At 40.8% G+C, this 15,629-nt stretch overlaps 1 protein-coding gene across 10 annotated transcripts in view; it reads left to right on the top strand.

Annotated features, from left to right (window-relative positions):
- The window catches only part of LOC121447913 (arginine-glutamic acid dipeptide repeats protein), a 372,377-nt gene that overhangs the window by 135,228 nt on the left and 221,520 nt on the right, over window positions 1-15,629 (top strand). For all 10 annotated transcript variants that reach the window (XM_041651205.1, XM_041651199.1, XM_041651198.1 and 7 more), the window contains exon 3: window positions 13,359-13,429. In XM_041651205.1, coding sequence (XP_041507139.1) covers window positions 13,359-13,429 — 71 coding nt within the window. The remainder of the gene's footprint in view (window positions 1-13,358; window positions 13,430-15,629) is intronic.

Genomic DNA, 15,629 nt, shown 5'->3' with positions numbered 1-15,629 from the left:
TTCCATAACTGTTCATTTCACCCTACATTTAAATTCCCCTTAAATCTCCACCTTTCTCTATTTAATCGCCATTTCAAGGACTAACTTTTCAGTAATGCAGTATGGTAGCTGGCTCAGTAGGCAGAGTAAAATTTCTTAATGAATCAACTAGAAAGTATGTGTATTATACAACTGTTTTCTTGTATTATGATAAGCAACTCAATACATAATAGTTTTTTTACATTTTATTTTATTCTCAGTTTTGAGTCAGGGTCTTATTCTGTAGTCCTGAATGGGCTTAAGTTCATGGGAACCCTCCCTTATCAGCCTTTGAGCCACCATATTTGATTTTTCCTTCATTAAAATTCTGATTGCAATTTTCTTTTAATTTTAGGAGAGAGGTATTCCTATAGTGTGGGCAGAGACTACATATTTGTTTCCCTGCCTCCTAGACCGGAACAATTATATAGAAACTATATCAATTACAACATTGTTTGACTGATAGTTCAGGCATATTCCTAGAGAGTTCTTGCACCTTATATTAGCCCATTTTTATTAATCTGTGTATTGACACAAGTGTGGCTTACTGGTAAGGTTCTGGCCTCTTCCATTGGCAGCTCCATGACATCTCTCTGACTGTGCTTTCTTTCCTCCTCTGTCTCTGCTTGGATTTCCCAGTTAGCTATATTCTGCCCTGCCATAGGCCAAAGCAGCTTCTTTATTAACCAGTGGCAATAAAACATATTCATAGCATACAGAGGGGAATCCTACATCACTATAGTACCCAGGCCTTCCCTTCAGCTCCTGAGTAGCTGGATTATAGTCAATTTGAACTTTTTTCCATTTGACTGCTCCCTGTCCCCCCTTTTCCCTATTTTGGTTTTTCAAGACAGGGTTTCTCGCCAGTAGCTATGGCTATGGAGCCAGTCCTGGAACTCTCTTTGTAGACCAGGCTGACTTTGAACTCACAGAGATCCACCTGCCTCTGCCTCCTGAGTGCTGGTGTTAAAGGTATGCACTACCGCCCAGCCAGTGTTCTATCTTTTTTTTTAAATGTCCTTTCTAGGAGAATCATATGTTTCTAGATTTCTCTTAAACTTAAAAAGTTGAGGGTGTTTTCCCAAAATCAGTGTTCTGGTTACTGTACATTACTGTAATTTAAACATTGTGTCCTACTTAATAGCAATTTAAAAATATTTGAGTAAAGCACTGAAGAGACTGGATTTTCTCTCAGAAGTTGTCAGTTAGTTGTGTCTTTAGTTACTCTACTGTGTGGCTGCAGTTCTCTGTGGCATCTGAGATTCCCCCTTATATATTGACTTTCAAGCTCCTTGGAAGGATGGAAGAGTAGACTCCCCTTTCCAAGACTCTCTTCCCAGAAATTATTACAATATATAGGTCAGTTTATAGCCTGTGGCCTGAGCTTAGCCTTATGAGCAGCCTAGCTATGTGGGGACAGGGAAGGGCCCTATACCCAGCTAAGCACCACATCCTTGTTATTGAGGGAAGAGAAGAATGAGCTTCGGGGTTCAGCAGCAGCGTGCTGCAGAGTCTAAAAACAAGAACGGCTGAATTACTAGGACATAACTAGTTTTTCCCATTTCTGGTTCCTATATTAAATTGTAAACTTGTCAAGGAAAACACTTTAATTTCTTTTTCTTTATTCTGAGACAGTTTCCTGTAGCCCAGGCTGGCCTTTGAACTCTTTCTGTAGCTGAGGAAGACTGAACTTCTGAACCTCCTCTGCGTCCTGAGTGCTGGGATTACTGGCGTGCCCCACCACATTAGGTTTTATGTGGTGCTGGGGATCATCCTCAGGGCTTTCTACCTGGGAGACAAGCGCTCTACCAGCTGAGCTACATTATTACTGTTTCTGTCATCCCATTTTTCAGCCCTTACAGGAAGAGTGTAATTGTTCTCAAGGTTATGGATTCTGTTTGTTACTGACTTCTTATATTCAGTTTTAATGTTTACTTTCATTGGATTTTATGTACATTGGTGTTTTGCCTGCATCTATGTCTGTGTGGGGGTGTTGAATCCCCTGGAACAGGAGTTACAGTTGTGAGCTGCCGTGTGGGTGTTGGGAATTGAAACTGGGTCCTCTGGAAGAGCAGGCAGTGCTCTCAACCACTGACCTGTAGGTGGAGTTTTTCGTCAGGACTGCAGACTTCCCAGTAACCACACAGAGACTTAGTATTAATTTTAAATCCTTTCCTGGAAGCTTGGACTTGTAACTAAATAGTTCTTACAACTTAACTTATATATATTTTTTTTTATCTCTACTCTGTCACTTGGTAGTACCCTTTTTTAGCCCAGCATGTTCATCACTTGCTTCTTTTGTATCTCCTCATGACCCCTTGATTTTGCCCTTCTTCTTCCCATGGTCTCTGCCCCGAAAATCCTGTCTTGCTATTGGCCAGTCAGATTTTTATTAACAATGTGAGCAACACAACATACAGAAGGATTATTCCACAGCACTGAGCCATCTCTCCAGCTCCTAATGTTTACCCCCCTCCCCCCCTTTTTTTTTTGTCAGGGCCTCACACTGTACTCCAGGCTGGCCTGGAATTCACTAGATAGCATAGGCTAGCCTTGAACTCACAGTAGTTCTTCTGCCTCTGCCTTGAGTATTGATTGGTGTTAGAGGTATGAGACAGCACAAGTGTTCAGGGCTTTAAAAATGTAATCTTTTTTTAAAAAATATTTATTTATTATGTATACAATATTCTATTGGTTTGTATGCCTGCAGGCCAGAAGAGGGCACCAGACTTTATTACAGATGGTTGTGAGCCACTATGTGGTTCCTGGGAATTGAACTCAGGACCTTTGGAAGAGCAGGCAATGCTCTTAACCGCTGAGCCATCTCTCCAGCCCTAAAAATGTAATCTTAATAAGACTTGCCTGTTACCTGCTTTAAAGCTTTGTTTAAAATGGAGACATCTTAAATTTTTCTCTTAATTCAGATTTATTCTGTTTTAGCAGATGTTCAAAATATGGCTTTTCCGAGGTTCAGATTACAAAAAGAACATGCCAAAGCAAAGCTCTCATTAAGTGTCGTATTGGCCCTGAGCAGCTGCACGCCTTCATTGAAGAGTGTTGAATATAGTTTTGGCAAGGAGAGGAGGCTGCAAGAACATTCAATGGCTCAAACAGTAAATGAAATCTCCAATCTCTTAGGATTCAAGAGCATTTAGATATTTCATTACTTTGACTTTTCTCAAATTCTGCTAATTTAGATTTTTTGTAAAGATTTATTTATTTATTCCATATACAATGCTCTTTCTGCATATATATGACTGCATGCCAGAAGTGGGCATCGGATCTCATTAAAGATGGTTCTAAGCCATCATGTGGTTGCTGGGAATTGAACTCAGGACCTCTGGAAGAGCAGTCAGTGCTCTTAACCACTGAGCCATCTCTTCAGCACCGCTAATTTAGATTATTAAAGTGTCATGTAGATAACAGATTAGCGTATAAGATAGCCCCTGCAGTCTTATAGTTTAGCCTGAGTATGTTGTGGATGTTATAGAACTAAGTTACTGCATGTGACATCCCAAGGACACTGAGAATGAAGGTTGTTTATATGTAATATTTTCTTCATATACTTCAGAATACTTGAAATCCATGGTGGGCGGAAGATACTCATTGGAAACCTGAGGGCTCAGTATTTGTTCAGTTATGTACAAATGACTAATTTTTAAACTACTCTTAAATGCCTGTATATAGTACTCGGCTCAGAAAGTAAAACAGAAACAACAAAACCACACCACATCTATATAGGTGGAAACAGCATTGCTGTAAGGGAACAAGAGAGAGGTTTAGAGTTGGGGGAGAGATGTCATTGCTCTTGGAAGTTAATATAAATTACAGCAAATGATTAAAATGGAAGTCCACTGCAAGTATAGTAGGCTTTAGAGCATGAATGATTTCAGTGTCGGCTGGGCTATCAATAGCAGCTTTATAATCAGATCATAAAATAAGAGTACATACAGTCTTTGTGTATGATGTTAACAGTTTTTGTTTTTAAGAAGTATGATAGAGGAGGGTATAAGGATAGGCAAAATTCTTACTTTCCACCCACATTTTCTGGGGGAGAAATTCAGTTGTTTTAATAAAGCATCATGTTAGCTATGGGCTTTCAGCAGACTGTCACAGCCTGAAGGTGGTGGGTAGAGCAGATTGTAGTCTTGCATCCTGGAATTTGGTCAGGCTTGTGTGGTAGGAAGGCTAGACACCTCTGTTGGGAGCAGCAGCAGGAACACTGGTCTAGCATGGCAGGGCTGATAGTGCAGCTGCTGAGATTCCAGCCAGCCCAGGGGAAACATCTGTGCTTTTCTTTTGTTCCTATTTTTTTTTCTTTTTCTTTCTTTTTGAGTGACAGTTTCTTTGAACGTAACCCTGGCTGATAGGAACTTTCTCTGTAGACCAGTCGCAGTCTCACAGAGATCTGCCTGCCTCTGCCTCTTGGGGACTGGGGTTGGAAGTGTGTGCCACCACGCCTCTGCTTTTTTGTGAATTACACTTCATCATTCTCTGATGTTGGTGGGCAGCAAATCCTGGATGTTGATCTGATACATTTCTTTCACACAGATGTGAGGATGCTTAGGAGAAAGACCAATCTCAAGAAAGGGCCTTGAGCTGGGCGGTGGTAGTGTATGCCTTTAATTCGCAGTACTCGGAGGCAGAGACAGGAGGATTTTTGTGAGTTAGAGGCAAGCCTGGTCTACAGAGTGAGTTCTAGGACATCTAGGGCTGTTACACAGAGAACCCTATCTCAAAAACCAAAGAAATGGAAAATAAAGAAAGGAAGAAAGAAAAGGCACTTGTGGATATCTGAACCAAGTGTTTTGTTTATGTCTAAATTTATGTGACATACTCTACTTCCAATCAGTTTCATCTAATCTTGGCATGTGATTAATTGAAATGTATAAGAAAATTACCCAGTAGTAGACAAAAGGATAGGCAGAAAAATTTCACTTTCAATTTTGCTAGCTTCAAACAGTGTAATGATAGTGTCTGTCTATCTGTTCTGACACCAAGATCTCTATTTCTCTGCCTTTGATTTATAGATAATTTAAGGTTGTGGAATGTTAGAGGCAAATATTAAATTGAATGGAATATTTTATTTATTTATTGTATAAGGAACTACGATGTAGGTGCTTAAAAAGTACAAAAGAGGGGTAAGAGTGATGACTCAGTGGTTAAGAGCATTATCTGCTCTTCCAGAGGACCCAGGTTCAATTCCCAGCACCCACATGGTAGCTCACAACTGTCTAACTGCAGCTCCAGGGATCTGACACTGTCACACAGAAATACATGCAAGCAAAACATCAGTGCACATAAAAATAAATGAATCATTTTAAAAATAAATCATTTAAAATAGTATAAAAGAATAATTGGTATGGGAATTTTGTAGTTTGATTTTTTTTTTTGAACTATGAAACAGTTGCTTTTACAAAATTGGGAACTGCAGATTACAATTAACTGTCATTAATTCTGTTGAATAGAAATATGTTCCATTTGCTGTACAATCACGAGGCAGGCTTGAATGAGTATAAATAGATGAAATCTAAATTGTACTGACAGTCCATTAAATAGTAGCATAAAACCTGGAAAGAAAATGGATTCACTCTGATACTGGCTTATAATAAAATCATTTGCCAAATAAAATAGCGCTGGCACTGAGTTCCCCTGTGGATTTCCAGGGAGCACTACAAAATTGCTTTGAAGCACTTTGTGCAAGGCTGGGGTTCCCCTGGCGTTACTTTGTGGAGAGCAGCTAGCAGCCTCGCTTGAAATCTGCCTTGCAGAGTGACACCAGCTGATCAGCAAAACAGTTTGTTGTCAGGTGTGTAGGGAGAGAAGAGTCGTCTTACAGGCTTGCCTGTCATTGATCATCTTCCTGTGAACTCTGGCCATAGCACTACTGCACTGGTTCCTAAGTGGACATGATTTTACTTGGTTCCATGTGTGTGTGTGTGTGTGCGTGTGTGTGTGCGCGCGCGCGCGCATGTGTTGGGGATGAATCCTAGAATCTGGTATGTTCTAGACAAACATTCTGTGACTGAGTTCTGTTTTCAGCAACCCCCTCTCTGGTTCCACTATACTTCATACTGGTTTCAAAGTTGTGATCTCCTGTCTCAACTTCCCAAGTTATCGGATTATAAACATGTGCCACCACACCTAGCCCATGGTTCACTTTCAGTCCTTGAGTTTAAGATGTGTCAATGTTTCTATTAGTAAATCAAACATGTCCAGCTTAATAGTCATTTTAATATCAGACTTTGACTTGTTTTATGTGTGTAGTAAGGCATTGGATATTAGGGACAGCTTTCGGGAATTGTTTCTCTCCATTTTGGGCTCTGGGCATTGAAGTTAATTCGCCAGGCTTACACGGGAAGTTCTTGTACCTGCTGAGCCGTCTCACTGGCCCTGTAGAACAGGTTTTTTTTCTGCCTTCAATGTTTTGTTTTTGTATGAACCATTGAACTGGAATAGGACAGTCAGGTACAGTGTACTGCAAGATGTGGGCATGGGTAGCCAAGGCCTCATGTGCTGTGACTCCTGCTTCTCTAGCTAAATGGGCTGCTGGACCTGTGTTCCCTGCAGTGGTGCTGCAGATAGAACCCAGAGCTTCATGGACTCTTGAATGCCAGGCAGGTGTTCTACTGCTAAGCCCTAGATCCATTCCGAATTTTAAAAATAAAATTTCTTTCTTAGATTAAATGTCTTTTCTAAATGATACAAATGCTATAAAATACAAAATACTCCAAAACAGTAATAGATTCTGAAAAATGACTTAACTGGAGTTTGGAAGTTGAATTGGTCAGAATCATTTTCATAGTAAGTGTTCATGACAGGTTGCAAGGAACATTTTCATAGTAAGTTATGGAGATGAGCGCTTACATTGCTCTTTGCTTTGGTAATGCAAGTGTTAAGCCATAGTTAATATTTAGGATGTCAGCATGGTATGCTTTCTACTGCTTTTCCTTGTTTTACCCAGTTTCACACCCAGTTAGTGTATGACTGATGTGGGCCTGGGGCTGCAGCTATTCCAAAACACAGCAGTACTTCCTGAACTGAGTGGTAGCTGTCTAGGGCCAGCCTTTAAACATGGGGGCAGTGGGAGGGAGGTAGAGAGGAAGGGGACTGTGTATGTGTTCGCTCGTATTTAGAGGCCAGAGGACAACTTTGGGTGCCACACCTCAGGCACTGTTCATTTTGTTTTTTTGAAATAGGGTTTCTCATTTGTCTTCAAGTAGGCTAGGTTGACTCAGACCCATTTTCAAGGTGCTGGATTACAAGAATGCTTCACTGTGCCTTGGTTTTTACAAGGTAATTAAATTCTGGCCCTTGTGCTTGCCAGGCAAGCACTTTACCAACTGAGCTATCTCCCCAGCCCAGTCTTAGACATATTGGTATACTGGAAAGTTTCCTGACAGCTACAAAAGAGACATCTCTAAATTTGAAAACAGTTTCTTTAGTTTGTTGTATTCTTCTTTGCCATTTCTTCCCACCATGCTATTCTGTGTTTAGATAAGAGCCCATGCAAGCTTTGTAGCATTAGTTAGAACTGATAGACATTTCAGCATGTAGATTCAGTTATCATGAAGTTTGAAGAGAATGGAGCCAGATTTATTATACATGGGGCATTTTTCTACTGAGTTTATACTTTTCAAGATAATGCCCTCAGATTTGGTAACAGTTGACAGAATCAAATCAAAAACTAAGGGGCAGGGAGGGAAGGTGTTCTTTCTCCCTTTGAAGCTCTCCACTGTTCCCAGACATTGTTAGTATCTCTTGTCTAGCAGAAAGGTGAAAGGCAGCCTGTCTCCACTTGCCATTTTGTGAAGTAATGTTTCATCTTTCTTTTTAGTGTTCTGGGAGGGTCTCATGTGACTCCTGTCTCCATGTCTTCATTTATTTGCTTCTCATAGACGCTCTGGGCGTCTGCTCTGCAGACTGCTGATCACGTTAAGGCGAGAGTGAATAGTGTGGCTGCCGTTGGCTGTGTTGAGGATGGTGATGGTAGAGATGAGACTGTTTGCTAGAGGCCCACAGTCTGCCAGTGCTTCTGGTATGGAATCCTGGCATCTGGATTTTAGTGTTGTTTCTAACAAGCCTTACCCTAGGTTCAGGAGAGACATTGTCTCAAGGTGGAGCTCCTCTGGCATTCACACCACATGTGTAGGCAGGCATGACTTTATACAGGTGCATATTACACACACACACACACACACACACACACACACACACACTTTCCACATTGGAATTGGCAGACCTTTGTATTAACTAGAGGGATACTTGTGGACTTAATTTTGCAACATTTTACCCACTAACGGTTACCTTGTTGGATGGTTTGAGTGTCAGGGATAGAGGAATAGCATGGAGGAGAAATGAAAGAACAGAGAAGTCTGAAGGTCAGCTTCCCATGTTCACTGCGGGGCTACCCAGCTGTGCCTCTGCAAATCTCTTTGTGAGAAAGGCTTTGTTCATGTGGAAAGGGTTTCTTTTTGAAATTTTATTAGAGTAGCAGTGCTGTTCTTTGCAAGGGAACGAGAGAGCATTTCAAGGATTAATAGTGGAAACACAGTGGTGCGGGAATTCTTTATGGGGCAGAGTGGTGGCTGAATATGGTCCACGCATTGTGACTGCAGCTTTAATGCCAGGGCTCCCAGATCCGCTTACTAAATTAGGGGGTGAAGTAAGTGTCCACTCTGCTTGGTGAGGAGACTGTCAGGAAAAATGCTGATAGGTGCTTTGTGTTTCATGATGACAGACTGCCTGATGTGGCAGGCTATGATTTTTACCCTTGAGGAACTTGCTTCACTGCTCTATTTACATAAACCTGCTGATTTGCTGAGGGTTGAAAAGGCAGAGGCTTTTCTTTGCCTGGAGAATTTGCCTTCACGTTTGGCTGGCTTCCTCCCTCCGCTCAGCGAGGGCTCTGTTTGCAGATGGCAGCATTGATTCTTAGACACAAAGCTATGTCGAGGTTATGAGAAACAGCCAGAAATATCCCTGTTCAGTATCATCTCCCAAATCATGGGTTTTGGCGCTCCTGTTCACAAGCATTTGAAGTGACACCATGCACAGAGGCTCAGTGTTAAGAGTGTAAGACTCAGAACATATTCTGATCTCATTCTCAGACATCCTTGCTAAAATAAAGCATTGGTTATCACGTGTTGTGCAGAATAATTGATGGTGATGGAAATAGCTTCATTCATTTTTTTCTGGCCATTTCAGGCGTGCTGATTTTAGTATTAAAACAGTGTGTATTTGCTCCACAGCAACTGTTGACTCAATCTGGTAAACGCCTGCTTTCCCGTGGTGATTTTGAAAACGTGCATTGTGCGTTTAATGAACTGCTGTCTGCTCCGCCCTTTAGAGCTGCTGCTTCCAAAGAAGTGCTTTACCATTTAAAAACAAAAGGTGTCTGCAGTGAGCATTGTGTTGTCAGTCTGCAGATCATCAGTTCACCGGACTAACATGAGCCTTATAACCAGCTTCAGATAAGCTGTGCAGCAGTAAGTTGCATGATAGTCTTGCCAAATCATTTTGACTTTAGAAGATTAGTGGGCACACATTGCAGCTGCGCTCTGACATTGTTCTTAACTTGGGCATTTCAAATGAACTGCTTTGGAACTGGGAATGTCTAGCATGGATAAGGCCCTAGGTTAGAACCCCAGGACTGCAGAAACAGAGACAGATCTACAAATAAAATAAATGGTTTTATGCTAGCTATAAACATTTATATAAACCAGTTTAGATAAGCTGCTTGGTTAATGAGACCAGAGAGAAAATACTTCTAATGACTATTTGGCCTCAATTTAACCTCTTTTTGGGGGTGGGGCAAGGTGAGATAACCATAAGGGCAATAAAAGAAAAATTATTTCCTGTGAGACTTGAATTCCAAATTATTTCCTAGAGTGTATTTTCTTAAAACAGATCATCCTGTTTTGTAGGAAGAAAAAGTTAACTGGAGTAATGCTTCATATTTTATTTAAAACATGCATTAGCCAAAACTGATCAAGACAGTACATTTCCCCTCCCTGGTTGATAAATTTGACACAGCTTGAAAAAATATTTAGCGCGTATGACTCAAAATCTTCTCGATGCTTTATTATTCTTATATCAAAGGAGTCTGTTTTGTCACCTACTTTCATAGTGAGCTTATCTGCCCTTTCATACATGTTTAAAATTTTGATATTTTTGACACAACCATAGATTTTACAGATACCAGCTTTGTATATTGAAATCATTATGTAAATTCACAGCTTGGAATCAGTTTGGATTGCCATGGTAATTATTTAAATAAAAAAGATAGCTTGTGTGTAGGCATTAATAAGTAAATGTGGTAATTCCACAGATCCAGGTTCCAGGTTCTTCCCTCAAGTGGTAGGTAGCCTTTCCCTCAGGTAGCTTTCTTTAGTCAGGTCCAATCAGATAAGAAACGTGTCAGCAGCTGCCATTCGCCCCCAGTGCCTCTTCTCTTAGCACTGACACCTTGGTGTGTTTATAGGAGAACATTTTCTTAAGTTCACGTGTATCAGAATGCAGGGTATTTTTCTTCTTCTTTTTTTTGGGGGGGGGGGAGGGGGGGCGTTCAAGACAGGGTTTCTCTCTGCAGCTTTTGGAGCCTGTTCTTGAACTAGTTCTTGTAGACCAGGCTGGCCTTGAACTCACAGAGATCTGTCTGCCTCTGCCTCCCAAGTGTTGGGATTAATGGCACGTGCCACCACCGTCCAGCTTCTTTCTCTAGAAAGCTTGGGGGGGGGGCTGTGGGAGTTAGTTATTGAACAGGATTTCATTTGGGGCTGACTAGTCTTAAACTCACTGTGTAGTCCATGACTGGCCTTGAACTCCTGATCTTCTCCCCTCCCCTCATCTCTCTAGTGCTATAATGATGTGCACCACACCTGACAATGGAAGTTTATTAGTGTATGAGTTCATAGTAGTTTATCTTTCAGAGTGAGAGGGTTTATGTTAAAAGTGACTCTGTTAATTATAAAAAGATAATTATAAAAAGCCTCTCTCTGTTAAAACCATCAGACTGTTACCCAGGCCTCATTGTCCCACACCTGTTACTTAATTGAGATTTGTCTGATTTTAAGCACACCAATGGCAGTCGTCTTTGATGGACACAGGGATTGCTGTTGTACTATTTTCAGAGCTCTGGAGATGATGGTGATGTGGGCAATCTATCTGACTGCCAAGTAATGGAACATACGGTAATGTGAATTGCTAGGATCATTTCAAGAAGGGAGCTGTTCTGATCCCTTTTTTGCAGAGGAGCCATGGGAATGTATTCCCTATGCTTCCACCTTAGAATTAGTTGTAAGCTGTCAGAACATGTAGAATAAAGAAAGGGTGTGGCTGGCACAGACTGGTTTTCGGGAATTGGTATTTTATTTAGATGTAGCCCACGGGAGGAGGTTTGGGGAACATTGAACTCCATCCACTGAAGAGGTGACGTGCCTTTTTAAGGCAGTGGACAGGTAGCTTAATATAAAGAAAGTATGGTTTTTCGTAGGGATAGGAAGAAGAAAGCACGTGGACTGCTCTGTGCTCAGGCTAGTGAGTATGTAATTGCTAACTGGAGGTTTGGACTACTAGAGCTGCGTACAACAGGGCTACAACATGGAAATTAAGAATTTTGGGGCCATTCCAAAATTGTATTAAATTTAGACTAATTTTAAATTTTTTTCTTAATTTTATTTTGAGACAGGCTTGTAATCCAAACTGCTCTCCAACTTACTAGTCTCTCTTGCTGAGCCCTAGGATTGCAGTGCTGTGAGCCATACCACTGTGCCTGACTAGAGCTCCAGGTTTTTGTGTGGAGAGTTATGTTTCTTTTATTTTATTTTTTTACTTTACTAATAAACAAGGGTTCTGAAGAGAAATATTAGCCATGGTGTGAAGAGGTTCTCTAGCTTGTCATTTGAGATGATTAATGTGTTAGATGGATGTTGCCTAAATGCAGAAGCAGGGTCAGTTATCATCTGGGACCCTGAAACAAGATGCACAGCTCAAAGCTAACTCATCCTTAATCGAGTTGGGTGCATGGCTTCATGGACTCTTTATCCACATCTGAGAAGTCAGGGGAATTCCAGTACCTTGATGGATTTGTATCTCTTCTCTTCCTGAAATGGCTTTTGGGTACAGTGACCCTCATGTTGTATAGAAAGTTTTCAGGAAGGATATAGATAGATTATAGATACATCTATTAGAGAGGCTGTCTTTGTGATCCAACCTGAAGTGTCTTTACTATTTTCTGAGTGGGTCTTGACTCCAAGTTGTGAGTCCTTTCTGTCTTTTCTTTTAGTGAATGTGTAGATGAAGTAGAGCTTTCTTCACATTGTCAGAGCTGGTTGTTGTTCATGTGCACATTTTGCAGGGTCGGAAAGGTTGTGATGGATGGCATTTGCACTGCCAGCCTTGCTCTCCTGCTTCCCAGATTCCATAGCTGTGAAACTCTTGCTTCTTGGTGTGTAATACTTCGACTTCCAGTTCTGTTCTGTGGATAGTATTTTCCTAAAAACTCATCGCTTCTCTTAAAAAACTGGGTTTTACAGACAGTTTTAAAAAGCAGCCTTTACACTTCAGCTGTGAATCAAAAATAATTGCCCAACCATGCCATGTCAGATGTAACTCAGGAAAGTGGTCTGTTCTTCTTTCTGAAAGAGGTCTATTAAAACAATAACTTGGTTTACTTCTTCCACCTTTGATTGGCTGCCTTGGTTTTCATTACAGTCCAAAACATATTTAACAATAAATTACCCAGAGGTGAGTAGATTAGTTTTCATTCTTTTTTATGGTATAGGTGAAAAGTTTATTGTAGTAGCATGTTCAAGCTGGTCTTTCCAGATATCTACTTCCTCACAAAATATTTATTGAAAATGAAGTAGCGTATGGCAAAGCTGTTTCTGTTTGTGAAGACATAAGAATGTCTACCTAAATAATTTTGATTTATCTTCAAGTGTATGTACTCTCTTTCACTGGGACCAGAGTTATTGGCAGGTGCCACCATGCCTGTCTTGATGGATAATCTTTAGTAATTACTTTATCTAAATTTCCCTGTCTGGACATCGATAGTTTTTGTAGAGTTTCCTTTCCCTGAACAGAATCATTCAAACTTTTATTACGTTTTTTAAATTATCCGAAGAATGTTCAGAAAAAACCATCCCCTTAATGTTATCTATAATATAATATCACCCATAGGAAGGCTTTGTTTTTACTATTAAAAGGGGGTTGCTTTATTATTGATTTGTTTATATACATTTACCTAGCTCTTTATGTATGCAGTGATCTTTGGCCCCTGTTTTTGGTTCTTTAAAGATAAATGCCAGTTTTTTAAAAAACTTCTTTTTCTTTTAAAGACTGTGTGTATATCGAGAGTCGGCGACCAAACACACCATATTTCATCTGCAGCATTCAAGACTTCAAACTGGTAAGCATTTCCCATGCTCTGCCTCTGCTGCCGTGTGTCCTCTCTAGCCCCACAGGCTGTCCATTGCTTCTGCAGTGTTCCTGGTGTGACCACCAGTGTGGGTCAGTGCTACCTGCCTGCAGGCTGTGTGCTGAAATACAGCAGTTGATGGTTTCATCAGCTTGGTTTGTCCATTGTGGTAATGCTCTTTTATTGTAAACAGTGTTTCTGAAGTATTTACTGCTTTGGTGGCTTTTTTTTTTTTTTGACAGTCCCAGAGATACTCTGTAGTCTCTGAAATGGTTTCTTTGCGCTCAGTCATTCTTAAGAGCCTGAAGTTAAGTTTAGTTATTAACGAGTAGGAAATGTAAACCAAAAAGACTAGTATCTTGGGAGAGGCAGTGGTAGTGCATGCCTTTAATCCCAGCACTCGGGAGGCAGAGGCAGGCGGATCTCTATGAGTTTGAGGCTGGCCTGGTCTACAAGAGCTAGCTCCAGGATAGGCTCCAAAAACTACAGAGAAACCCTGTCTCGAGAAACAACCCCCCTCCCCTCCCCCCCAAAAAAGAATTTTGCTATGATGGCAGGTATGGACTATATCCTGGCCAGTTTTAAGGGTGTCCCAGGAGCAGAAGTTGGGAGAAGGGAATTTGGCTAGGGAACAAGGTTGTCTGGATAGTGCTTCTGACAAAATCCTTGGTTTTAGGCTGTGATTCCCACATTTAGGGCTCAGAATAGGTCTGCTTGTAAGGCAGGCACACTCAGGCCAGGTGTGATGACACACTTTCAGTTCCAGTGCTAAGAAGCAGAGGCAGGTGGATCTCCCCCTGCCCTCCTTCCCTCCCCTCCTCCAGCTCAGTATTGTGTATGTGTTTACCTCACACCCACATGTGCACCTGTTTGTCAGACATTAGTATTTTATTGGATTTTTTTCAAAGATAATCTTTTTTAAGAGCAACACAGTTAAACAACATTATTTTTTAAAGTCCTTTGTTTACACAACACTTGAAACAGAATCATTGTGAACCATTTTAAGCATTTTGATCTTAGAACGGGATCTTTTTCTTGAAGATTGTGAACCACAGCCTACAGTTGTTGTTGTTTTTAAGATTTATTTATTTTGTGTGCAGTGTCCTACCTGCATGTCTGCCTACAAGCTAAAAGAGGGCACCAGATCTCATTACAGATGCTTGTGAGCCACCATGTGGTTGCTGGGAATTGAACTCAGGACCTCTGGAAGAATAGACAGTATTAACCTCTGACCTGTCTCTCCAGCCCCGCAGCCTACAGTTTTAAGTGCAGAGCAATCCTAATTCTGTAACTTTCTAGACAATGTATTGGGGGTGGAGGGAGGGAGGGGGGGAGGGGAGAGAGAGAGAGAGAGAGAGAGAGAGAATTAATTACATTTATATCTGTGGCTGCTGTCTCCCAAATCCTTCATTACTTGAGAGTGTTTGTTTTTCCACACAATGTATGTGATATTTCAGTTTGAAGAATTAATACAGTGGGGCTGGAGAGATGGATCAGTGGTTAAGAGCACTGACTGCTCCTCAGAGGCCCCGGGTTCAATTCCCAGCACCCACATGGCAGTTCACAACTATCTGAAGATCTAGTTGCAGGGGATCTGACACCTTCACACCAATGCACATAAAATAAACCCTAAAAAATATTAATAAAAAAAAAGAATTAATACAGTAAAGCAAGTCAATTGTGTACCTACTTTATAAGATAATATTTGTTCTTATTAGACTGCTTCTATGCTCCCTGGTTGTTTTACAAAGTGGCCTTGCAGCTTTATCTTGTAATTAAATGTTTTCTTTTTAGTTTTCTTGCCAATATGAATTCTTACCATTTTTGGAGATGTTTGTTCTTTATCTTTCTTTACAAAGATTTTTTTTTTACAGATACTGCCTGATACCTGAAACTTTGGGAGGTGGCCTTGTTACCAGAAGAGTTTATTTTGGTAGTGGCTACAGCTACTGCTTTCTTTGTGTTTATTTTCTGTGTATGTGTTTTTGCTAAACTAAGAACCAGAGTTCCGTGGAGAATATATAGCTTTGAAATAAAATTTCTCTCTCTCTCTCTCTCTCTCTCTCTCTCTCTCTCTCTCTCTCTCTCTCTGTGTGTGTGTGTGAGAGAGAGAGAGAGAGAACAGGTGCTTTCATGTTTGAACAGCATCTCTTAGGAAATGCTGATTACAGTATGGTAGTTGTGAGGTTCC

Source organism: Microtus oregoni, unplaced genomic scaffold (genome assembly GCF_018167655.1).
Source record: "Microtus oregoni isolate MIOR12 unplaced genomic scaffold, Mior012 000005F_ref0000423, whole genome shotgun sequence".
Lineage (NCBI taxonomy): Eukaryota > Metazoa > Chordata > Mammalia > Rodentia > Cricetidae > Microtus > Microtus oregoni.
Note: the sequence above shows the minus strand (reverse complement) of the source record. Positions and strands in the feature narration are given on the sequence as shown.